General features: G+C 44.7%; 1 protein-coding gene and 1 non-coding gene across 2 annotated transcripts; both read left to right on the forward strand.

Annotated features, from left to right (window-relative positions):
• Positions 1-481: 481 nt before the first annotated feature.
• Positions 482-23,903, forward strand: Dcaf12 (DDB1 and CUL4 associated factor 12). The gene is made up of 9 exons (XM_055618624.1): positions 482-1,015; positions 2,055-2,309; positions 12,122-12,328; positions 13,744-13,804; positions 15,736-15,929; positions 16,986-17,051; positions 18,916-19,078; positions 21,264-21,442; positions 22,017-23,903. Exons 1-9 carry the CDS (start codon positions 938-940, stop codon positions 22,173-22,175), a joined length of 1,362 nt encoding a protein of 453 aa, XP_055474599.1. The 5' UTR covers positions 482-937; the 3' UTR covers positions 22,176-23,903.
• Positions 3,150-3,251, forward strand: LOC129685213 (U6 spliceosomal RNA). The gene has a single exon (XR_008721457.1). It is a non-coding gene; the product is annotated as a U6 spliceosomal RNA (small nuclear RNA).
• Positions 23,904-25,797: the final 1,894 nt, after the last annotated feature.

A 25,797-nucleotide genomic window follows, 5' to 3' on the forward strand; every position in this document is an offset into this window, starting at 1 on the left:
AAAAGATTTTAATATGGCCATATTGGAAAGAACAAAGATGTCTAGCGACATTCTCTTCTCCAAGTCCCTCTTCAGGGTTCTAGTTTAGGCTTAAATAGAAGGCGAGAGGTATGCATCACTAAGCAGTCTGTCAAGGTGTGGTCGCTTCCATCATCATTTCATCTCCAGTTTCTCTGGTAAGGTAATTTGCCAAATTTTAAGAACTGTGAAATATCTTTCCTGGAGTCAAGTTCTTCTGTTGGCTGGCATCTGTGCCCTTGTCTTTTCCTTCTGCCAACATGAGAAACTGCATTTTCTTAGAGTGCAGTCCTGTCTGACTGCTAACGGGTATCCATCAAGGAGGGTCTCTAGAATATCTTTAATCCTGCCATGATAGCTAGGGGCTGGAGACTGGAAGGGATTTTTCCTTCTCTTAGTGATGCAGCTCACGCTTACTTCCGCATGCCAGAGGATGAGCTGGCTGAGGTCGGAAATGCCCCGCCAGAAGGCTGGATTCCTTGGGCCACGGCTTGACCGCAGCTAAGAGGCAAGCGGAAGTTCTCCTAGGACACCAGTTCTCCTTGCTGTCCTTAAGCCCCGCCCCTCCGGTGTAGGCGGCGTCTCCGTGGCGACGCGACTCCATGTGCGGCTGCGCAAGAGTGACGGGGCGCGGGCGAGTGGGACGGGGTGTTTTGGTTCTCGCCGCTCGCCGTCCTTTCCAGACCTGGCGGTCAGAAAGCCGCTCATTCCTGCTTTTCCTTCCCCTTCCCCTTCCCTTCCCTAACCCGGATTTTCCCTCCTCCCATTTACGCGCCTCTCTTTGATCGGCTGCCGCCCGGAATCCGGGCCGGGCGCTCGGAAGCGCGCGGCCCCGGGGCCCGGTACATGACCCGCCGCCCTGCCGCCCCTCGCGTCTTCCGCCCCATGTGGCTACGGGGCCACGGCGGCGCTGCCCACTATGGCCCGGAAAGCAGTTAGCAGGAAGCGGAAAGCGCCTGCCTCGCCAGGAGCCGGGAGCGACGCTCAGGGCCCGCAGGTGAGGGCTCACGGGCCTGGGTGATGATGGCAGAACCCCAGCAAGAGCTTAGGGAGTCCAGCTGGGGCCAGGGGCCAGGGCGGAACAGGCACCGGGGTCTGGTCCTTTTGCAGTGTTCTGGCGTGCAGGCGGGCCGGAAGGGTGAGGAGCCAAAAGGAAACTCCAAAATGACGCCTTCCGCTGGAGGTCTGCATCTAGGGATGGAGCTTCAGGACCTCCTTGGTTCTGGAGGAAGGAGGGACTGAAGTCAAGGGGAGATCGGAGGAAGCAAGACCGGCCTTCGGCAGTTCCTGAAAAGGAGACCGAAGTCGGCTCTCCAGTGGCACTGGGAATATGGGCCGATTGTCTCTTTTATCAAGGAAACCATCTCCCAAGCTGGGTGCTGGTTCTTTCGGCTCTTTAGACACCTGGCGGAAACACTAGGCGTCATGTCTCTACTGCCCCCTTTGGAGAGAAAGACCTCTCGGACTTAGGATTCCGACGCTGGTTACTCGTGCTTTTCACCCCGTTGGTATTTGATTTTTCGAGTTCTAAAACTGCCTGCAGCGCTAGTCGCGCGATGTCAGATGAGCGGCCATTGACTGTACATCCCTAAAGCCCCGGGGCCCCAGCCGGCCTCCCCTCTGTGCTCTACGGGGAGCACAGGCGGAGAAGGAGAGGGGCTAGGTAGAGATGCAGCACAGGTGGGTATGGCAATGTGGACCTCATTTCTTTCCCTGTCAAGGACTCCTGGGTATATAGTGTTTCCTCAGAGGTCCTCAGGGGTCCTTTCGTCCTGTTTATCCATTTTCTAAGTAGGCTTCATTGTGAGAACCTTATATTTCAGTGCTAGACGAGTTAAACTACTTTCTGGGTTGTGAATCTTCTTTCTTGATTATGGAAATCCTGACTGATGAATGCTTTTCTTCTATTATACAGTACGATTTCATGTCTTCGAGAAAAGTAGCCAAACCTCTGATTTCTTTTTTTTTTTATTTAACTTTTATTAATTACACTTTATTCATTTCAAACCTCTGATTTCTAATGTTGATTTCCACAGTTTGGCTGGGATCACTCACTGCACAAAAGAAAAAGACTACCCCCAGTGAAGAGATCTTTAGTGTACTACCTGAAGAACCGGGAAGTCAGGCTACAGAATGAAACCAACTACTCTCGGGTGTTACAGGGTTATGCAGCACAACAACTCCCCAGTCTCCTAAAGGAGAGAGAATTTCACCTTGGGACCCTTAATAAAGTGTTTGCTTCTCAGTGGTTGAATCATAGGCAAGTGGTGTGTGGCACCAAATGCAACACGGTGAGTATCAGGAGGGCCAGAGATGTTTGGCTTCAGTGTCTCTCACTGCTCATCTTCCCCATTTACAGGTTTTTAATTGATTGTTTTTTGTTTCTTTTGGTAAGCAGAGTTGGAAATTGTTAAGACATTTTTAAGTAGAAATGTTAGGACAAAGAGGTGCTCAAGGAGAGGATAAATGCTCTGTGGATCTGGGTTGCTCCAGGGATAGATGCTCCCGTCAGTTTCTTTTAGCAAGGCATTGCCTTACGCTCTATTCCTTTCCTTTAGCGACTGTGCCCTCTCTTTACTTCTGCATTGGCTAGTGGATGCAAGTGAGCATGTCTTTAGGCCACTGACTCTGTGTTTGCTGCTGTTTGCAGTGTTTAGCCTCATCTTTTAAATAAGAGGCCTCAAAGAAAGGACAGAAATTGATGTCAGCATCATTTAGGATACATGATAGTGACAGCTTAATTGCTGTGTACCAACCTTTTACATATTTAGAAATATTTAGCACATGGCTGAAGGTAGAAATAAAGCGAACATTCTTTTTCATGTAATAGAATCCAAACATAGCACGTGGGAGGCTGAGTCAAGTAGAGTTGCTGTATATTGAAAACCTGTCTCAGAACAAACAAAAAACAAAGATGTGAATAGTTTCTTACAAAGAAAAGTGATGTGTGCCTAGTGGTATATTTTAGGGGATGAACAATTACAAGAAAGAGAGGAAAATTAAAGATGACATGGGAGTAGGGGAACAGTTTTAAAGAGAGTAACAGTTATAAGTAATTGGAGGTGAAATTATATCAGTAAGCTGTATAACCAATATGGCTACAGGCAAGAATAGTCAAGAGTAGATGTGGTGCTTTCTTCGCAGTGTTCCTACTTAATTTGGGATGCTACGGAGAAGATCAGCGTGGCCCCTGTACAAGGATGACACACAAGTCTGAAATGTTCCACCTTAAAAAAAAGTGGATGTGGTTGGAATAGAAGGTTACAAATGGTATGATATTGTACGGTTCATAGATGTTAGAAGAGACAGGACTGAAGTTGGATAAATGATTTCGTCTAGCCCTCCCTACTACTTTAACTCACCTAGTGTGAATAGACACTATGTTATAATGGTGACTAAATTGACCAAAGCACATCTGGGGTTGCTTAAAAGAGAGGTTACTCTCCATGAAGAAAATCATGGGCCTGTGAGATTGTTCAATGAAAAGGTGCTTGCCACCCAAGCCTGGCCACCTGAGTTTGCTCCCCAGACCCCACATAAAGGTGGAAGGAGAGAACTGACTCCTAAAACTGATTCCTCTGACCTCCACTTGCATGTCATAGCACACTTTCTAAGATAACAGCACACATTAACAATAATTTTAAAAGGAAAAAAATCTTGGGTGCTCAGTGGACAAAAGTTGCCAAGCCTGACACCCTGAGTTTGACCCTCCATCTATGTGATGGAGAGAGAACAAACTACCACAAGCTGAATACACACGCTTGCTGTGACATGCATACCCACTGCCAAATACAAATAAGATGTACAAAAAAAGACAAAGCAAATATCTTAAGTACTAGAAGTATCTTTACAAAGGTCATAGGCAAATTTTTAGTTTTGAGGAAGGAAATAAAACTGTGGTAGCTGGGACCAAATTTTACTTCTGTTAAATGTTTGTTTTACACTTAACACTTTCAAAACAAGGTGCTAGGAGCCTGTACAAAACTTCCTTCTGCTTTCTTTCTTGCCCTGGTGGCTTAGGAAACTCATTGCTGGCACTTGGAGTAGAAAAACTGTTTCCTGTTTCCTTAATCTATTGACAGTATTTTGAAGATGAGCATATTAACTAATAATTTAATTTTATTTTTTTTTTTTTTTTTTTTTTTTTTCTTGACTTGGGACTGGAAAGATGGCTCAGCAGTAAACAAGACTCATTGCTTTTTGAAAGGACTGGGGTTTGATTCCCAGCCCCACTTGGTTGCTCATAACCATCTGTACATTCCAGGAGCTCTGATGCTGTCTTCTGGCCTCTAAGGGCATAGCACATGTGTGCTGCATAAATGTACATGCAGACAAAACACCCATACATAACATAGGAAATAAGTTCTTACAAATTTACTCTTAATACCTATGTCTATCTTCCTAACTTAAAAACCTATTTTGTCTTTTTTTTTTTTATTTCATGTGTGTTAGTGGGTGCTGCATTTGCTATAGAGGTCATGTGACAGGACACTTAACAGGAGTCAATTCTCTCCTTCCACCATGTAGACTCTAAGAATGAAACTCATGTTCTCAACCTTGGTAACAAGCTGCTTTAACCATTGAGCTTGTTGTACCCTCTTAACTTCATCTTTGCATACTCTCTCTCTGTCCAGGCTGGTTTTGAAATCACAAAGATCTGCATACTTCTGCTTCCTTAATCCTAGGATCAAAGTTGTGTGCAAACACTCCTGGCCCTGAACTATTAATGCCTACTGTATCTTCATGACTTAAAATGCTTGAAAATAGTGGGGGCTGTCTTGTTTTAAGATGGAGTTTTATGTGGTTCAGGTTGGCCTCTACCTTACTATATACCTGAGGATGACCTTGAAAATCCCAATTCTCTAGCCTCTGTCTCATAATTGCTTGGATTGTGGACAGGAACTAAATGACACTTGGCTATTTTATTTTTCATTTTTATGTGTGTGGGAACTTTTCCTCTGTGTGTGTATGTGTACCATGTGTGTAGAGTACCTGAGAGGTCAGAAGTGGGTATTAGATCCCCTAGAACTATAGTTACAGACAGTTGGTAGACAACATTTGGATTTGGGGAATCAAACCTAGGTCCTCTGGAGCCTGCTCCTGCCCCGGCTGTTTTATTGTTTGTTTGCTTTTAATTCTTTCATACATTACATCCCAACCTCAGTTTCCTCTCCCTTCACTTCTCCCAGCCCCTGTCACCATCTCTCTTCCCTTCCAGATCTATTGCCCCTCCATCTCTTCAGAAAAGAGCAGGCCTCCCAGGGATGTGTATTTGTGTGTGTATACAGACTTATATGTGTATGCACACACATACATTGTTTCTCTGTGTAGCCTTGGCGCTCTTGGAACTTGCTTTGTAGACTGTGCTGGCCTCTGAACTCATAGAGATCCGCTTGGCTGGAGAGAAGTCTTAAGGCGAATAACTGTGCTCTGGATGGGATATTGTTGGGAAGTGAAAGGGTGGATTGTTTTGTATACCTTCTCTAGAAGGAAAGTAAAGCTATAACTGCTGCTGATGAAGCAGCCACTTTTACCAGGTTAATCTGCTTGTGGTTCTGACAATGGTCACGTTTGATCTTTATTCAGAGAGGATTAGAAAGTGGCCTGTTGTGATGCTGATGCTCTGTAAGATTTCTTTTGTTTTTGCCGTAACCCCAAGGCCTAGGCACAGTCTTGGCTGCTGGCGTCGGCTCCCTTGTCAGGGTCGCAGATGTGCTGGTGCACTCGCAAGTGCACTTGGTAGTCATTCTGACGCACACAAACTAGTTGCTGCAATTAGTTGTAAGCAGAAGAGAGAACTTGGAGACAGCAAGTTCCAGGATAGTCAAATAGTCAAGACTATCACAGAGAAGCCCTATCTCAAAAATCAAAAAATAAATTAAAAATCAAAATAATATTAATGGTAGCCTCGGCTATTGAACAAGTTCAGGCCAGCCAAGGAGAGTTAGTGGGACCCTGTCTCAAAAGAAATGTAATGGCAATTGAAATCACTTTGAGTGGGCAGAAATTCATCCTGTGCAAACAAAAATAAGGAAAGTCTTCCCTCAACAGTGTAGAAGATAAGACAACTTCCTAATGTTGTATAAAAAGAGAGCTGGCGGTAAAACCAGGTAGTAGAATATAAGACCTGAGTTCAGTCCCCCAGCATTAGAGGGGAGCAGCGGTGGAGAACCGTGGATGGAATGCCTGGCGGGCTGGCTGGGTACTGTCAACAGCTCAGGAGATGAACTGCTGACCTCTTGCAGTCAGTGCCACACCAGCAACTGGCCAAGGGCGATGCACACCTTTCATCTCAGTGCTTGGGAGGTCCAGGACAGCCAGGGCTAAACAGAGAAACCCCGTCTCGAAAAACAGAAAAAAACCCACCACACCACCACCAAAAAGGTGGCACACCTATAACCCCAGCTGTTCGGAAGGGTATAAAAGCCTGGGCTATAGAAACTGCATCTCAGTAACTGTATGGGCTGCTAGCCTGGTATATGTTTTTATTCCCTTGCACTGACAGGTTAACAGCATTTCTTTTGGGTGAACATATTTTATGGCTGGGTGAGAAACATGCAAATTATCCTCCCCTCCCTGCCCTTTTTTAATCCTAGAATTAGTGCTTTTTTTTTTTTTTTTTTTTTTTTTGAGACCCGGTTTGGTTTCTCTATGTAACAGAGTCCTGGCTGTCCTGGAACTCACTAAGTAGACCATGCTGGCCTCAAATTCAGAGATCACCTCTGCTTGCTGAATGCTAGGATTAACAGAATATTTAACTTTTATTGGGAGACTATTTAGGTGTAGGATTGCCAGGTTGGTAAATTATTTCTCTTGGTGTATGTATGTATGTTTTTAGTTGGAAATAATTGTGGCAGTATTTTATATACCCTAACTAATCCCATATGTAAGGTTGTAGGAAGAACAGGAATAAAAATGAGTTTATGCCTCTCATGTAGACTTGTTTTTTCTATGGTTTGTAGGCATTGCTTGGATAAGTGCAGGTTTGGAGCTATTTAAAGTAGTGCTTTGCTCTTTTTAGGCTATCCTTTGCCTGTAAGGAAACTAGTGATATCCTGTATTGTCTAGCCTGGGCTGGGTGTGTAGCTCAGTAAAGCTCTTCCTAGCATGGCAATCAGGAAGGAGACAAGATGATATTTAGTGCATCGTTTTTCCTTCAGGATAGTGATAGTCCAGGACTATGCCACATTGCAGCAGATGTTAGATTTGACTTCTCCTGGTAGGGGAAGGTAGAGGGGCCAAAGAAATGTCTTTCCCTCCGGTCACCATAAGGATCGGATACATGTGAACTCATAGGTGCCCTACCATGCCCTTTTGAATACCTGTATTTGTACTTGGTAACGTCTGTAGAATTAGGTATAATCTGAGCCGTTTATTTCAGGAGTAGTTTATTTGAAGTTTGGGTTGCTGGACAGTGAAGGGAGAGGAACATGCGGATCTACTGGTGCTCATGGACTTTTAGCCTAGCTGGGTCTTTGTTAGGTAGTGTAGGTAGTATAGTCACTGCCAGAATTACTGGTGTGTGCCACCATGCCAGTTGGGCATTTTTCTGTTAATTATCAGTACCTGAGTATGGTTGATGAGAAATTGGGAGTTGGGTATAGCCCAGTGGGCAAGCATACACCATATGTGACACCAGCACCAAAAATGAAAAGCCAGGTAATGATGGCACGTGCTTTAAATCCCAGCATTCAGGAGGCAGACAGGGGATCTCTGAGTTTGAGGCCAACCTGGTTTACAGAGCTAGTTGCCAGACAGCCAAGGCTACACAAAGAAACCCATGTCTCAAAAAACAAAAAGGGAGAGAGAGAAAAGAAGAAAAGGTGAGTGGGAAGTTAGGCAAGTTAAGAATTTTCCTGGTGAGCTCCAGGGTATTCCTTCCCTGCCTGAGCCTTCCTGTTCTAAAAGATAAGAGAAACTGGCCTAAACTATGAGCCCTGGTTCTCTATACTGGTTGTCAGAATTATTTATATTAAACCACACTTCTCAGACCTTTTCACTAACATACCCTAGATCAGTCAGTCTCTGGGCAGTCCTGGCCAGTGGGACTCTTGGTGAAGTTCTAAAATAATCTTTAAAATACTGTAAGCGATTGAGCACACCTTTAATCCAGCATTTGTGAGACCACGGCAGGGTGGCTGTTGTAAGAAGCCACCAAGGACTATATAATGGAGGTAGCTTAGCCTAGATGGAAGTGAAACTATTTCCTACTTTTATTTCTTTTTTTTTTTTTTTTTACAGGGTTTCTCCACACCACTGCCCAGCAACTTTTCTTTTTAAAGATATGCTATTTATAAATACACACACACACACACTATAAATCATTATTTGAGCCAGGCAGTGGTATTGCATGCCTTTAATCCCACCACTCAGGAGGCGTGAGTTTAAGGCTAGCCTGGTCTACCGAGAGAGTTCCAGGACAGCCAGGATAACACAGAGAAACCCTGTCGGGGGGGGGGGGTATACTTTGCTCTATTGATTCCGTGTCTGTGTGTGTATTTACCATTGTATTAATATAAAAATACCTTATTTCTGGGAATGTAGCTTAGGAAAATACTTAAGGCCCAGGGTTCAACCCTTAGCAGTACACACCCACACACCCAAATACCGTGTTGGGGTATGAAAATCTTCTGTTAAGTACTAAGTAAAATGTGTGCTTCTAGAAGATGAGATACTGGTTTCTTGTAGGAACCAAAGCATCAAATACATATACATGCTATCATTTCCAACTTTTGATCATATATTTATATCATGAAAAATTTGGACACAGTATAAATGTTGAAGAATTTATTCATTAAATGCTAGTGTGTCTATGTGATAAAGTACTTTATAGCCATGAGACAGTATGTAGAAAGCTGAGCATGGTGCCATGCTAGCACTTGGGAGGAAGGAATTAGGAGTTGAAGGCCATGTGTTGCCTGCTTCACGGCAAGTCTGAAGCTAAGAGGCTATGTGAGACCCTTTCTCAACAAAGAGACAAACAGTAAATAGTGTAGCACAGCATCTGCTGGCCACGGGCCTGGAATCCCAGCACAGGGGAGCTGGAGGCAGGCAGATACCTATGAGTTCAAGGCCAGCCTTATCTACATACTCATACATACTGAGTTCCAGGACAGCCACACAATCAGACTGTCTTAAATAAAATTAAAAAAAAAAAAAAAAAGAAAGAAAAGAAAGTAAAGAAAATAGAAAAAGAAAAAGAGCAAAGCAAACAAAATCAAAGCTAGCCTGGGCTACAGAGTACAATAAAGGCCAGCCCTGGACAATGTAATTGAGAATTCTCCCTCTACCCCAAAACAAACAAAAAAAGGTAAGCCAGCATGACGGTTTAGCAGGTGGAACACTTGGCATCAAATTTGACCTGAGTGTAACCCCTGGGACTCAGTGGTAAAAGGGAATGAACTCCTGCAGGCTATTACCTCCATGTGTATGCCATGCTGTACGCTTTAGCACACACATGAATATTAATGAATATGCAGTGTTTGACTGGGAGGGATGATCTAGGTTAGGTTAACTGAGGTGGAAAGACCTTCCTTAATTGTGAGCAGCACCACTCAATGGGTGGGCTACGGTACTGGATAGAGTAAAAACCAGCTGAGCCTTAGCTGAGCCTTTCTAGGTGGGTGGTGGCACAGGCCTTTAATCCCAGCACTCTGGAGGCAGGCAGGTGGATCTCTGTGAGTTTGAGGCTAGCCTGGTCTACAGAGTGTGTTCAAGGACAGCCAGGGCTACACAGAGAAACCCTGTCTTAGGAAAAAGCTGAGCCCCAGCATGCTGCTGCTTGAGCATGTCACCGGCTGCCTCGAGCGCTCGCTGTTAAACTTTTTCGTGGGAAAGACAGTACCAAGGAGCTGTGAGTCAGTATAACCCGTAAGCTGCTGCTGTGGATGGTTTCTTGAAGCACTGGGACACGTGACTATTACAGCCTGTTTTTATCCTTGGCTGGTGCTTTGTTTCTTTGTCTTCTTCCTCTTCTTTACTCCTTATTGTTTGGGTTTGGAATCTTCTATCTAACACTTTTTCCGAGGGTTTCTCTATGTAGCCTTGACTGTCCTGGAACTAGCTTTGTAGACCAGGCTGGCCTCGAACTCTGGGCCACTTGCCTCTGCCTCTCAGGTGCTGGGGCTAAAGGTATGCACCACCACCTGCCCCCCCCCCCTTTTGTCAGTATCAGGATCTCTATTTACATGTGTGAGTGTGAAGATCAGAAGAAAACACTTGAGGGAATTCTCTCCTTCCGCCATGTAGGTCTCAGGGATCTTGGCATTCGGTATCTTTACCCACTGAGGCATCTCAGGTGGCCCAGTGCAGTTTATCTTCTGGGAAACCAGCGCACATTAGCTCTCCTTTCTATGTTAGATTTCGTTCTAGAAGAATATTGTTTTTAGTAGCTTCATAAGGTTCCTCTTGAAAGCCATTGTCTTGTGGGTGTGTTTGCGAACGTCTTCATACCCCCTCCTACATACATTGCTTACTGCTCCTACCTCTTTCCCAGCAACAGCTCTGCTTGGCTCTTCCCTGTCCTAGAAGGGAAGGTTTAGGGAGCCAGAGCCTGAGGCTTGTCTCACTATGCTGCCAGTTTCTGGCTCTGATCCCAGTGGGTTAATGTGGAGCACCCCATTCTGAGTGTGTAAGAGATCTTGCACTAAAGCCTTGCCCTTGTCTGTGAGGAAAGCAACTCTGAGCCAGTCCTCTTGCCCCACACTCTGTGAAGAGGCAGCATGCTCTGCCGTCTGTGAGTACAAGGGCGAGAATGTCTACGTGATTCTCATTGCCCGAGCCCTTTGCATTCCAAGTCACATTAGTTTTTAAGCCTTTCTTAATACCCTGCAACGCTAATTAAAGCAATTGTATATTGCTATTTTAAGGTTTCTTTTACTTGACCCTGTGTATGTGTATAAGTATGTGCTTGTCAATAAAGATGCATATGTGTAGGCCAAGGGCTCGGACCTCTCCCTCACACACACAGACAGCCACCTCACAACTAGGAACCAAACACAGGCCGCTTCCAAGAGCAGCACCTGTTCTGAACCAGCAGACCCTCTCTAGCCCCTTGGGCTTTAGTTTTTGGGATAGGATCTCATGTAGCCCAGCTGACCTCAAAATTCTGATCCTCTTGCTTCTGCTTTTTTAAAGTGTTGAGATTCTCAGGTAGTCTTACATCCAAATACCAACCAGGCCCAGCCCTGCTTAGCTTACGAGGTCAGATGAGATGGAGCCCATTCAAGGTAGTAAAACCATATTTAATACTTTAAAAAAAAGATTTTATTATTTATTGTAAGAGTGTTCTATCTGAACAGGGCATCAGATTCCAGTGTAGATGGCTGTAAACCACCATGTGGTTGCTGGGAATTGAATTCAGGACCTCTGGAGGGGCGACTCTTATCTACTGAGCCATCTCTCCAGTCCCTATTTAATACTTTCTGATCTGTTTGTGGAGAATGTTAACTCTATCTTGAGTTATTTTACGTTATTTTCATGTTTTATTTGACTAGTGTCCTTAGCCATGCCATTAAATAATTGAGAGTTCTGCTTGATCTGGCAGTACATTATCTGAGGAACTCAGCCGAGGCAGTTGGATATCTGTGAGTCTCAAGGCCAGATTAGACTTCCAGGCCAATCAGGCCTACACAGTGAGACCCTGTCTCCAAAATAAATAAATTCTGGGCATGGTGATACATGTACTTGGGAGGTAGAGGAAGGCAGATCTCTCTTAGTTAGAGGCCAGACTTTTTTCCACATAATAAGTTCCTGGCTTGTAAGGCTACACAGTGAGACCCTGTTTCAAAACAAAACAACATGAAAGTTCCCAGGGTTGGGGTGGAGAGATAGCTCAGTGGTTAAGAGCACTGGCTGCTCCTCCAGAGGTCCTAAGTTCAATTCCCAACAACCACATGGTGGCTCACAACTATCTATAATGGAATCTGGTGCCCGCTTCTGGCTTGCAGGTATGCAGGCTAGATGGGGTATTCATACATGGTAAACAACTAATCTTTAAAAAGAAAAATGAAATTCCTAGGGTCTGCTATATAGTAAGCTTTAATTGAATGGTGTTGACCAGATTAAGTAGAAACTATGTTTTGTGTGCCCCCTTCTCTTGCAGCTCTTTGTAGTAGATGTCCAGACAGGCCAAATCACCAAGATTCCCATTCTAAAAGACCGGGAACCTGGAGGTGTGACGCAACAGGGATGTGGCATCCATGCAATTGAGTTGAACCCTTCTAGAACACTCCTAGCCACTGGAGGAGACAACCCAAACAGCCTTGCCATCTATCGTCTGCCTACGTTAGATCCTGTGTGTGTGGGTGATGTAAGTTTTTATATTGGTTGCCATTAGAAGGAACCCTGTTTTAAAACATACTGTCTCCCAACCTAGAAAGGGGTGATTTTTATCTAAATTTCTCCTGGCATGGGGGTTAGGGGTGGGAGAGAACAGAATGGAAATTGGGATCCCATGGCATGCTATGCATTTGATAGAAGGAACAAATGGCACATCTCTGTGGCCAACAGTGGGCTGTTCATCAGTTCACAGGGTCCACATACCTCCCATTGCCCTGTTGAAAATGAACCTAGCCATTCATCAATAGTCAGGTATTGGCTTCAGAGCATAGCATGAATGAAATGAATAAAGCCCTCTATAGTGTTGAGAGTGACATGTAAATCAATATGTAGATCATACACGCATTAACGATCAGTAACATGCCCATGTGAAATGCGCCGTGGAGGGCTGGAGAATGAAGGGGAGGGGCTGCTCTTTCAGAGAGCAGATAGGAAGGCTCAGTGAGAAGACACGTGAGTGAGCCGGGAGACTTACAGGAAACATGAACAGCAGCCATGGGAGTGATCCAGGCATAAGACAAGACACCGAGGTAGAAAACTTGAGACTGTGTTTGCTGGACATTTTGTTTTTGTTTATTTTTGGGTTTTTGTTGTTTTGGTTTGGATTTTTTTTGTTGTTTTTTTTTTTTGTTTGTTTGTTTTTGTTTTTGTTTTGAATTGGATTTGGGTTCTTTTTTTGTTTTGGGTTTTTTTTTTTTTTTTTTTTTTTGACAGGTTCTCTCTATATAAACCTGGCTATTCTGTAGCTCCCTATATAGACCAGGCTGGCCTTAAATTCACTTGGCTCCTCCTGCCTCCCTGGTGCTGTGATTAAAGGTATGTGCCCCTTCTGGGCATTGTTATTTACCTACAGGACTTCTAGTTTTATTTTATCTTTGATTCTTCCCAGATACTATGAGATCTTGCCCTACAGGTTAAGATCATCAGAGACCTTGTTGTTGTTGTTGTTGTTTTTGCTTATTGTTTTACATTCGTGTGTGTGTGTGTGTGTGTGTGTGTGTGTGTGTGTGTGTCACGCGCACGCGCACATGTGGAAGCCAGAGGACACTGAGAAATTCAGTCCTCTCTTCTGCCTTGTGGGGTTTGAAGATCCAGCTCTGGTTGGCAGACTTGGCAGCAAGCACCTTTACTTGCTGAGCTATCTTGCTGGCCCTGTTTTGTTTTGTAGTAGGGTCTCCATATGTGGCTCATGCTGTTCTAGAACATGGATCCTCTGCCTCAGCTTCCTGAATTACAGGCATGTGCAACCATGTCCTTCCATACTTACAAGATAGTTTCAGTCAGACTTGTTCACTTTTCAGAAGTATTCATTACAGTCCTTATTTTACTAATCTTTCTTACTGTTTTTGTTTTTTCCTCTCTGTACATGTCACTTACCCCTCTAAGGATGGACACAAGGATTGGATCTTTTCTATTGCATGGATCAACGATACTATGGCAGTTTCTGGTAAAGTTGACCTTCTTTAGGGAGATTTGGTGTGGCAAAGAGGAAGGTTAAAAATTGTAGTGTGATAGAATATAACCTCTGAACCTAACAGAGGCCATGATGCCTTACTTTGTTTTCTTACTTACTTAGATGGTACTAGGTTGAAATCAGGGCACGGGTATGCTAATTGGGTACCCTTACCATGCAGTTACATTTCCCATACTCCCCTACCTCACCTCCTTCACCACCACTTTTTTGGGGAGGGCACAGGGTCTCACATTGTAGCTAAGGCTGCTCTAGAACTCATATGTGCTCCATACTGGTCTTGAACTTGCAGCAGTTTCTCTGCCTAAGCTTTTTTGTTGTTGTTGTTGTTTGTTTGTTTCTTTGAGTAGCCTCGGCTGTCCTGGAACTGTGTAGAACAGGCTGGCCTCAAATGCAAAGATCCACCTGCCTGTGCCTCCTGAGTGCAGGGGCTAAAGGTGTGAGCCACCATTGTCGAGCTTTGCCCAAGCCTCTTAAGTAATACTATAGGTATGACCCATTATGTCCAGCCTAGGAGATTTTGTGTTTTCCTCAATCATTTCACCTTATTTTTTTTAATTGATTGATTGATTGGCTATTATGTGTGGGGGGTGCTCATGCCTTGGTACATGTGGAAATCAGCGGATGACTCTTGGTGTCAGTTCTGTCTTTCTCTCCAACACTTGGGAGATGAAAGCAGGAAGATCAGGAATTCATAGGCCAGCTTGGGCTACATTGAAATCCTGTCTCAAAAAATTAAATAGGGATAGAGGAGAAGATTAGAACAAAAACCAATAAATAAATAAAATCTTTGTGTAATATCTTTGTGTATGTGAATTGTTGCTAATGGGAACATGAATGTTCAGGGCTGCTGTAAATGACATTTTATTTTGTAGTACATTCAGAGATGAGTTAAAAAAAGCTTTTCTCTGAATGTGTGAGGTCCTGGGAATGAACTTGGTGCTATGCAGAGGGTAACGAAGAGAAAACTTGTTGTTTGTTATTGTTTGTTTGCTAAGGAAAATAATTTATGGGTTTTGTTTGGCATGTTAAGTTGAACTTGGGACGGAGAGATGGCTCAGACTTTAAGACTTCTTCCAAAAGGTCCTGAGTTCAATTCCCAGTAACCACATGGTGGCTCATAATCATCTATAATGAGATCTGGTGCCCTCTTCTGGCCTGCGGGTGTACATGCAGGCAGAACACTGTATAATAATAAAGTCATTGAAATTGAACTCCATAGCCAAGCATGTGCAGCACACCTTTAGTCCCAGCACTCCCCGGGCAGAAGTCCAGGATAGCTAGGATGGGTGAATAAATGAGCAGATCTCAAATCCTTGTGCTCAGGCAGCTCTTCTTCTCAGTTATATTCCCAGCACACACACACACACACTCATGCTTACCTCAAACTCACTGTGTAGCTAAGGACCTCCCAGGGCCATATACATTCACACCAGGTTTTATAGGGTACTGGGGTTGAACACAGGACTTTGATGCATGCTAGACAAGTACTCTATCAAGTTGTATCCCCAGCACTAAGAGGTCATTCTTGGCCATGTGTGGTGGTGTGTGCCTTAATCCCAGGCTCTGGATGCAGAGGCAGGCTCTAAATTTAGTCTCATGGATTTCCCTAAAATTGAATATAAAGAGATGTTTCTGGAGGAAGAAGTCTCAATGAAGAAATGTGAGCTGAATGTGGTGGCTCACACTTGTTATCCCAGTACTCAGGAAGCTGAGGCAGGAGGACTGTTGCAAGTTTGAGGCCAACCCAGGTTACAGAGTAAAATGTGTCTTAAAGCAAAGCACACTGCAGTGTTTGGGGTAGATTCTGTAGCCAAGATGGATATTGAAAAGAAAGGCCCATGTGGTCTTCTGTGGGGTTTTCTCATGGAGGGTCAAGTGACATCTGTGAATCTCCTACACTGCAGGCTCACGGGATGGTTCTATGGGACTCTGGGAGGTGACAGATGATGTGTTGACCAAAAGCGATGCGAGACATAATGTGTCACCAGTCCCTGTATACGCTCACATCACTCACAAGGCCTTAAAGGATATCCCCAAGGAGGATACAAACCCGGACAACTGCAAGGTGCGGGCTTTAGCCTTCAACAACAAGAACAAGGTATGAGTTCACCAAGGGATCCAGAAGCCTGCCTCTTCCCCCTGTCCTTCCCCTCCAAGGCAGTGCTTGTTTCACAAGTTGGCTCTAAACCCAGGTCTTTAGAGGCTGTAGGATGCTGATGAGTAGAGCTGAGGCTGTGAAGCCCATCCTTGTATTTGTCTGAGCAGACCCTGTTTGTGGCCAGGCTTAGGGCTTCCCTGGGCCACTCTAATCTGACACTGCCTCACTTGCATGTGCTTTTTAGGTGCTCGATTCTTTTCATGCTCACCTCTAAAAGCAGCCACTTGTTTTTAAGCTTCTCATTCTCACTGCTTCCTTTATCTGATACTTGACACTGAGTTCACCTAAGTCATTGTCAGATCTCCTGACAGGTTGTAAGCAGAATCTAAGACTAGACCCAGAGCCCAGAAAGCAGATAGGCTTCTGCAAAATCTGAAAAAGACCCCGATTTGATATTCTCTCTGTCTGTCTCTTTCTCTTCTCTCCTGTTTATCTCCTTTCTTTCTCTTTCCTCTCTCCTTTTTCTCTCCCTCTCTCCTCTTTTTTTCCTCTTTCTCCCCCTCCCCAGGCTGGCCTCCCACATAGACAGCTGCCTGCCTCTGCCGCCCCTTCCCCAAGTGCTTGGGTTAAAGCTTTTATTTTTGTGTATGAATGTTCAGCCCGCACATGTGTGTAGCTGTAAGCAACAGGAGGCCCTGGCCTGAGAGGTGGTTCGCTGAACATGGGTTTCTCTCTGCACCTGCATCTCCCAGCCTTTCACTTGAGCTCTGCTCTGACAGCTGTGAGATTAGGGGAGCCGTGGCATGGGAAAGACATTTTCATGCCCAGATGTGTGTTTGTGTGATTGCCAGAAACTGTACTTGCTTTGTGGAATACTGTCTAGCTGCAGTGCATGAGGTGAGGTGAAAGTGGGTAGTTAATGGCACCCTTGATACAACCACCTTGGGATGGGAGTGCAGGACAGCAGAGTCCCCAGCTCCCGGCTCCACCCTGTGGATTGTGGTAATTGAGTTTGCCGCAGAGCCTATTATAATTTCTTTTCCATTGCTCTTGTAGGAGCTCGGAGCAGTATCACTGGATGGCTACTTTCATCTGTGGAAGGCTGAAAATACATTGTCTAAGGTGTGAACATGTCTTGGTGGTTAATATGATAATTTAACATAGGGTTCAAATCCTGTTGTTCTCCCAGAGTTGTAATGGACTTGCCCAAAACACCTTTTCTTCTAAGGTCTGGTAGTAGAATTGCACAGTACATGCAGTTGAATCTGGCATACTTACGTTTGTGTATCTTTTTAAATTATTCCAGTCTAGCCTTAAACTTGTGATCTTCCTCATCTAAAATACCTCACAAAGACTGGAGGTGTTGGCAGCCACCACTATGCCTAAGCAAGAAAGGTCTGTCTTCTCCTAGGACAAGGTCTGAGTACAGACTGGCCTTGAATTTATTAACCTAGAATGCCTAACCCTCTTGACTCTTCTTTGCCACTATAGTACCGAGATGTCTTCACAGAGATCTGAGATTGCAGAACACTCACTAAGGAAGTTCCTTACTAGCTCTCTAGCCCACAGAGTTAGGCTCTTGTGTCAAGGTGAAGAAACCTGAATGTTAAAGCTCCTAGCAACAACAACAACAACAAAAAAATCAGTCAAACTAAGATAAATTTTCTCTTAAGAATCATGTAAGATGATAAGAAAATGGAATGGATTTTTGTTTTGGTTTGGTTTTTTCAAGATGGGGTTTCTCTGTGTACCTGAGGCTATCCTGGTACAGGTTCTGTAGATTAGGCTAGCCTAGACTCGGAGCTCCATCTGCCTCTGCCCCCTAAATGCTGGTATTAAAGGCGTGTGCACTCCACCTGGTTTGGATTTTTGTGTTGACTAGGTTACTATGTAACCAAAGCTGGACTAAAACAATGTGTAATCCAGGTAGGCCTCAAACCAGTGTCCTCCTGCCTCAGACTCCCAAAGGCTAGGATCACAAATGTAAAGTGCCATCCCAGTGTTTTTGATTTTATTTTTCTTTCTTTCTTAAAAGATTGGCTTACAGGGCTGAAGAGATGCTCAGAGGTTAAGAGCACTTGGCTGCTCTTCCAGAGGTCCTGAGTTCAATCCAGCAACCACATGGTGGCTCACGACCATGTATAATGAGATCTGGCGCCCTCTTCTGGCGTGCAGGTGTACATGCAGACAGAACACTGTATATATACTAAATAAATAAATTTTAAATTAAAAAAAAAAAAAAGATTGGCTTATTAGGTAGCCCAGTCTTGTCGCAAACTCAGAATCCTCCCTTACCTGCCAGTGCCAGGACTACAGGAAAGTCTTTTAAGGAGACTTGAGATTACAGCAGCACGATTAAGAACATAGATTTATTCATAATGCTTGCCAGCAGCTTTTTTGTGCAGTACAGTGTATATGTTGGTCATTTGCCGCATCTTGCCTGTGTTGCTTATATCTGTAATGAGCATCTTCTGAAGAGGAAGGCAGGCTCAGGGAATTGACAGCTCCCTGTGCCACAGCGCCTTTGTGCTCCACTGGCCTTGCGTAATTACATACAGCAAGCAGAGACTAGATTTTCTAGTCCACAAAGATCAAAGACGAAGGCTGACTTAGTTTACCTGGGATGGAATTCCAGCATATAGGTGAATCCCTGGCATACAGATTCTATTCCTTTGGTAACCTGGCCGAAGAGTCAAACAGTCCCTTTATGTGCAGAGCAACAAAGAGTGGTGGCTCATCTTGCAGAAAGAACAGCGGAAGACTTAGGCCTTGGTGCTGGGCTCGTTCCTAGAACTAAACTATAGTTTTTGGCTTTTCCTGGCATTCTAATCATTTAATTTCAGCTTTCTCTTTCCCTAACCCAGAAGTTACTCATTAACTAGGCTTTGTCTTGTCCCTGACGTAGGTAGTTTGTAAAAGAAGCCCAGAGAGGAAGGATTACAAAAACACTGCCCTTTCTATGCTGTTATATCTCTTCTCTGTTCAGCTTCTCTCTACCAAATTGCCATATTGTCGAGAAAATGTGTGTCTGGCCTACGGCAGTGAGTGGTCTGTGTATGCGGTGGGCTCTCAAGCACACGTCTCCTTCTTGGACCCGCGGCAGCCGTCATACAACGTCAAGTCTGTCTGCTCCAGAGAGCGAGGCAGTGGTGAGTCCCTGTGTGTTCCTTCAGGCCCATAGCTACACTTCAAATGGGTTTTTATCTTTTGTTTCCCCTTTGACTTCCAAAAGAGAATAGTGATATGTGTGTAGGTTGTAGAAGTATTTGGTAACAGAAGAGAGGAACTTAATGACTTTCAGAGTTTTCAGGCTTTGGAAGCCTTTGGTACAAACCACTGTGAGGAGATACGTAGCTAGCGTTGGGAACATTTTGCTGGAGCCTTTCCTGAGCTAGAGTTCTCATGTGCTGAATGACGCTGGTGGGGAGAAGAGTTAGAGGAGCACTAGGTCACTTTTGGATGTGATGGTAAACATGTACGGTGTGAGGTGTGACAGTTATACCTCAGGACACTGAAGAAAGTACTTGTTTTGGCTGAGTGCTAGGTCTCAATATCTAACACACACCCCTTGTGTTGCTGGAAATCATACCCAGGGCTCTGCACTTGTCCTCAAACGTCCTGCCTCTTAGCTGCACCCATAGACCCAGCCTCTCCCAGGTAGCATCTTTTGAGGGCCATCACTCACTTTCTTCAATGGACTCTTCTTTAAGGTTTCAGAATACTTTCTTCTGATGATTCATTTCCTCCCAGCAAGAATCCTGTGGAAAGCAGGTCAGAAAAGTCAGTGGTTAAGACTGCTTACTGCTTTTCCAGTGGACCTGAGTTCAGGTTCCAGCACTCTTATTGAATGGCTCACAGCTGTCTAGAAGTCCAGCTCCAGGGGGCCTGACACCCTCTCTTGGCCTCCATGGTCAGCTGCACTCAGGTACAGAGCACATGTGATTTAAAAAACTTAGAAGCAGGCCAGGTGGTGGTTACACACATTCAATCCCAGCACTTAGGAGGCATAAGCAGTCAGAACTCTTTGAGATCCTGTCTCAAAAACAAAACAAAAGCCTGGTGGTGGTAGTGCACACCTTTAATCCCAGTATTTGGGAAGCAGAGACAGGCGGATCTGTGTGAGTTCCAGGACAGCCTGGTCTACACAGCCAGTCCCAGGACAGCCAAGGCCACAAAGAGATACCCTGTCTCAAAAAACCCAAAAACAAAACAACCTACTACCAGCAAACAAACAAAACAACCTATAGACCATGCATGGTGGCACATGGGTTTAGTTTCTGCATTAGGAGGCAGAGAGAGATGGGTAGAGGCCAGCTTGGTTTATATAGCTCCAGGCTAAATAGGACTTGTGAGACTGAGCCCACATAGAAGGGGTGCGGTCAGGGTCTTCAGACCATCCAATCTGAACTTTGTTTAGCGTCTGTTTCAAATAGTATTATTTCTGTTTAGCTACTACAAAAGCAGTTTTTGTTTTTCTGTTTATTGTTAGGGAAGGTGCATACTGTGGTACTGATTAGAAGTCAAAGAACAATTTGAGGGAGGTGGGTTTGTCCTTCCATGGGAGTCACAGGAATCAGACTCAGGTGATCAGTCTTGGTAGCAAGAGCTCTTACTGCTGAGCCATCTCTCCTGCCCTAGGATTTATTTGTTTGTTTTGTTTTTTGAGACAGGTTTTCTCTGTGTAGCCTTGGCTGTCTTGGACTCATTTTGTAGACCAAGCTAGCCTTGAACTCACAGAGATGTGCCTGCCTCTGCTCTGATCACAGGTGTGTGCCACCGCCCCAAGCTCTCAATGAAAGTTTTAAGAGGTTTTTTTCAAGGCCAAGCTGACCTCGAATTTACAAAGATCTGCCTCCCCATTACTGGGATTAAAGGTGTACAGCACTGTGCCTGGCTTTTAAAAGGTTTAGTTACTGTTAATGGAGGTAGCTTGCATAAGGAAACAGGAGTTCACAAAAATCCCTAGCTCCACACTGGAGCCAGGAGGCATCTCTGTCCAATGTGTAACCCACAGGCACAGCAGATGTATTTTACCTTTCATCCAAAGTAGTTGGTGGCTTTCGGTAAATAACCTACTACCACGCACTTCCTGTGATGCTTGTAAATAGGAAGATAATAGGGAACTACATACGGAACGTGATGGCGAAGAGCTGAGAGTTATGAAAGATGGCTCCAGGGCACTCAATGGCTACTCAGGGTTATGGAACACAGAGCAGAAGACAGTGTGGATATCCCAGGTGATTTGCTGTATGAGGGTCCTGTTTATCCCTGTGACTTCTGTTTAGCCATCTGGTATTTGGGGGTGTCCCCTCTGATTGCCTTGTGTTTCCTTAGGGATCCGATCCGTGAGCTTCTATGAACACATCATCACTGTGGGCACAGGGCAGGGCTCCCTGCTCTTCTATGATATCCGAGCACAGAGATTTTTGGAAGAGAGGCTCTCGGCTTATTATGGGTCCAAGCCCAGACTAGCAGGGGAGAATCTGAAACTAACTACTGGCAAGGGCTGGTTGGTGAGTAAGCCCAAACCTGAGATGATGGTTGAATGACAGTAAAGGAAAATGTCTTCCCTCTAGTCACCCCTCCTCACTGGTATTGAAAAGTTCCCCTCCTCCCTTTTTTTTTTTTTTTTTTTTTGCTATTGGCATTCCTTAGAGCAGAGAAAAACCTTTGTGTCTGCGTATTGGCTGGGGGGTGGGGGCCGCTGGAGAGGCCAAGTAAGGTGGTAGTGGCAAATGCTTATAATCTCTCTGTAAACTGAAGGAGGATCGTAAAACAAAAATGAAAGGCCCAGTGCCTTAAGATTTTGAACACAGAGTAGGAAAGATAAAGCGCCTTCAGCCATTGCTGCCAGTAAGTTATCATTAACAAGTTTGATTCTGCAAAGCTGTCTGGTGAGGATGTGATTTCAGCAGAGCAATTCTGTATTGTGTTTAGCTGGGAAAATGGGGCCAGTTTCCTTGAGAACCAATTGTGTGACATCAGGTGATAGGTACAGAACCTTTTCATCCAGCAGAGACCAGAAGGCATTCCTGTCCCTTCCATCTCATTGCTAGAGGTACTGATAGTTGCCTTCTCTTCCCACAGAATCATGATGAAACCTGGAGGAATTACTTTTCGGACATTGATTTCTTCCCCAATGCTGTTTACACCCACTGCTACGACTCGTCCGGAACGAAGCTCTTTGTGGCAGGAGGTCCCCTCCCTTCTGGGCTCCATGGAAACTATGCTGGACTGTGGAGTTAATGACAACTAACTTTCTCCCAAAATGCAGATTTACACTAACTTCCACCCTCAGTTTCCTCGTTTGGTGTTTTGATTCCCCCAGTGTGAGGGCTCCCCTGTTGACTGCAGACAGAGCTGCCATGGGTTAGGCAGTTACTAAGAAGAAGCTCTATGCGGAAACCCAAAGAGGGGGAGGTTTTGTTGTCTTTTGGTTGGTTGGCGATTTGTTGCTTTGGGGTTTTTTGTTTGTTTGTTTGTTTGTTTGGGTAGGTCTTTGTTTGTTTTCACTTTTCAATAATCAGAATTTTACTCCCCCCCTTCTGCTTTCTCAACCAAACATTGTTACATATCTCTCTTTTTTTTTTTTTCCTTAAGTGACACTCTCTTCTTTCTCTGGCTTCTTTACACTGAAATGACAAGGCCATTCTCACCTACTTCACTCAAGAAGTAGGCCCTTTATAATTATGTGGTCGCTGTCAGACTTTCTGTGAAAGTTTGGGAGCCGTGTGTGTGTCTGTGTGTCTGTGCTTGCTTGTATGAACTTGTGTGCCTGATGGTACTTCGGTCACTGATACTACTTGGAGTGAGGATTATCTGTAATTAAAGTATTTATAAAAGAAACAACTTTATTCAGAGTCCAGCTGTGGAACTAGCCTGTATCTTTTTAAAAGTCTGACTTTGTAGGAAGTGAAAACTTAAGAGAAACAAACACATCAGGAAAGCCCTTGAGTTCGATTACAGGCTTGGGGTGGGAGTGGAGGCTCCAAGCCAGAACTCCAGAGTGATCCAGCCCTGCCTGTCCTTCCCACCTGTGTGCATGTTCCTTCCACTTCCTAACTTCCTGGGCCACTTATGGTCTAGGTAAAGAGAATCCTCTCCCTGGTCTCCTGCTTCTGTCAGGGTCTGACCTGACCAAGAGCAAGGAGTCTCAAGCTTGACATGGTTGCCATTCATAGTCTCCTATGACTCCTAGGAGGAACTTTTCCATTCTTGGGATTTTAACTGGGTTCTGTCCAGGAAGGAGTGGTTTGCAGTGAATGCTTTGCGTGTGGGTATCTGTTTTCTGCGTGTGTTGGAGCTTAGTATTGGAAGTTACCTTCCTGCTCTGTTGGCTCATAACTATGGCTGTGCTGGTGTCACTGCATGTGACAGTGTAGGTGTGATGTGTGCTTTGCTTGTTCCTCTCTTTGAACTGTTTAGTGTGGGTTTTTAACTTGCAGACAACTGTCAAGCCAGTTGCTCTTTCACACATCATGTCAAAAGAAACCTTTCCCACCCGAGGCCTGAGAAGAGGAGCCACAGTACTGTGCCCACTTTCTCAGTTGCTCCCAGTTCTTCCCATTTTCTCTTTGTGTCAAAAGAGTATCCTCATAATGGCAAGGACTGCTGGGAAGCAGCAAGCCCACTGATAGTCCACAGCATATACCACAGGTTTTAGAACAATCATCCTATAATCTAGAAAAATAGGTGCTACAAACAGGAAATTAAGCAAAATGCTGGATGCTATGAATCTTTTGTCTTAATTTTTTCTATTATTAAACTACAGGCTGTAGGATGTCTTAGTTCTCACAGAACTTCTGTCCTTTTAAACTGACTTGTGTATTTAAAAAACAACTCTTAAGTAGGATGTTTTGTGCTGTTGTCAGACCGTCTCCTGTGATGCTTTTGAGTGTCTGAGATTTTCTGTTTTCAAAAATGTAGCATTTGACTTTTTTTGCCAAGGAAAAATAAATACTGTCCTAGAGCAGATCTGTCTGCGTGAATGTACATGGCAAGGAAGCTCAGGGGAGACACCCAAAGGGCTGCTTGAAGGCATGCTGGATTTGTCAAGGTTAGAGTACCTAGGCTGGCTTGCTCCTGCTCCCCAGCTCTGGCTGGGCTGAGGTGTCCCTGAGGATGGCTGTGCCCAGGTGAGGTAGTGAAAGAAGCAAAACACTGGCTTAGGGTGACTAAGCTGACTAGCTCCAGCATAAGTCAGGTCAGTGATAGCTCCTCTCCTCTCTGCCTCACTGATGTCTTGAGAATGAATGGAAGTGCTTCCACGGTGGACTTTTTGCAGTTAAACCCATTGATTGTCAATGTTCTTCACAGGGTAGGACACGGTGATCTTCCCAAGGACTGATAAGTCATGCCTTCTTCATGCAGCTAACTCCGAAAGACTCAGCAGTGCTAGGCTACTAAGCAAAAGCAGTGACACTAGTCCTCAGCTACAAAGCGCTAAACTGCCTTCCATGGCAAACAAGCTCTAATTGATTGAGACCAAACTCACATTGGGGCCTTGATCAAAGACTGCAGGCGAAAAAAGAGGGTAGGTCGAAGCAATTTAAGAATACATCCTAGAAAAGAGTGACATTTGAACAGGGCCTGGAACTAGCCTTTCCTAAAGCAATTTGGAGTACAAGAGCTCAACAACATTAGTGTTTGGACTAGGAAATGGAGAATAGAACACATCAGGGTTTGGAGACATGGTTCTGCAGTTAAGAGCGAGTGTTGCTCTTACAGTGGTCCTGAATTTGGGTCCCAGCATTTACATGGTGGTTCACATCCGTCTATAACTCCAGTTCCAGGGGATCCGGCACCTCCTATATAGGCACTGGGCATTCACACATCACATATGTCTGTATGTGGGTAAAACGCTCGTGTCCATTTTTTAAAATTCTATTTTTTTAAGTTTTCATCACCTTTTTAAAATAACCACTGATGGGCTGAGGAGATGGTACAGCAGTTAAGAGCACCTAGCTGCTCTTCCAAAGGACCAGGGTTCAAATCTGAGAACCGACATCAGCTCACAACTATATCTCCAGTCCCAGGGGAATCCGATGCCCTCTTCTGGGCTCTGTTGTGCACTGCATACATGCCCTGCATAAGCATACCTATGTACATAAACATACATGCAGGCAAAACACCCAAGAACTTTTATTTACAGGGCTGAGCACTGCCTGCTCTTCCAGAGGTCCTGAGTTCAATTCCCAGAAACCACATGGTGGCTCAGAACCATCTGTAATGAGGTCTTGTGCTCTCTTCTGGTGTGCAGGTGTACGTGCAGGCAGATACCTGTTTCTCCCTAGCCCACCTCAATGCCTTCCAACACCCCAACACCAGGTAGGAAAGAGTAAGGGTAGTCTTTTTTTTTTTTTTTTTTTAAGGGTAGTCTTTTTAGTTGCTTCCTGTTGGTCAGGTTCATCGGCTTCCTTGGAACCAGTCCAGTCCTCATTTCAGGAGATCTCCAACTTCTTGTTTCACAACCGCAACCAGGAGCAGCCTTGTTCTTTCTTTGAGCTCCTCACTCTCCGGGCTCTGGCATTTATTTATTCTCTCTCCAGAGTCCTCAGATTTAAACTATCAGCAGCTGGCAAAGAGCTCTCAGAGCCCACCTGAAGCAAATAGTCTGCTGCTGTGGACCGTCTGAATCAGTCCCACATCCCAAACCTGGGACCAAAACAAAAAACATGTTTATATTCACATTTCCCCCTTTGTTTTAAAAAAAAAACGGCTTTTCTTTTCATTTAAATGAAACTTGCTGTTTCTTTTTTAAGAGGAGATAATCAAGGAACCTTGTCATGGAGCTCACTATCCAGCCAGGGGTGACCCTGACGTCCTGATCTTCCTGCCTCTGCCTACTGAATGCTGGGATCACCAGCAT

Source organism: Psammomys obesus, unplaced genomic scaffold (assembly GCF_907164565.1).
Source record: "Psammomys obesus unplaced genomic scaffold, mPsaObe1.curated_primary_1811, whole genome shotgun sequence".
Taxonomy (NCBI): Eukaryota; Metazoa; Chordata; class Mammalia; order Rodentia; family Muridae; genus Psammomys; species Psammomys obesus.

What these genes read in the sequence shown, in the direction of transcription:
- Dcaf12 (XM_055618624.1), top strand. Translation starts at nt 938, where the DNA reads ATGGCCCGGAAAGCAGTTAGCAGGAAGCGGAAAGCGCCTGCCTCGCCA. An exon ending in GTGGCACCAAATGCAACACG is followed by an intron (nt 2,310 to 12,121) that starts GTGAGTATCAGG and finishes CTTCTCTTGCAG; the next exon opens with CTCTTTGTAGTAGATGTCCA. An exon ending in ATCCTGTGTGTGTGGGTGAT is followed by an intron (nt 12,329 to 13,743) that starts GTAAGTTTTTAT and finishes TACCCCTCTAAG; the next exon opens with GATGGACACAAGGATTGGAT.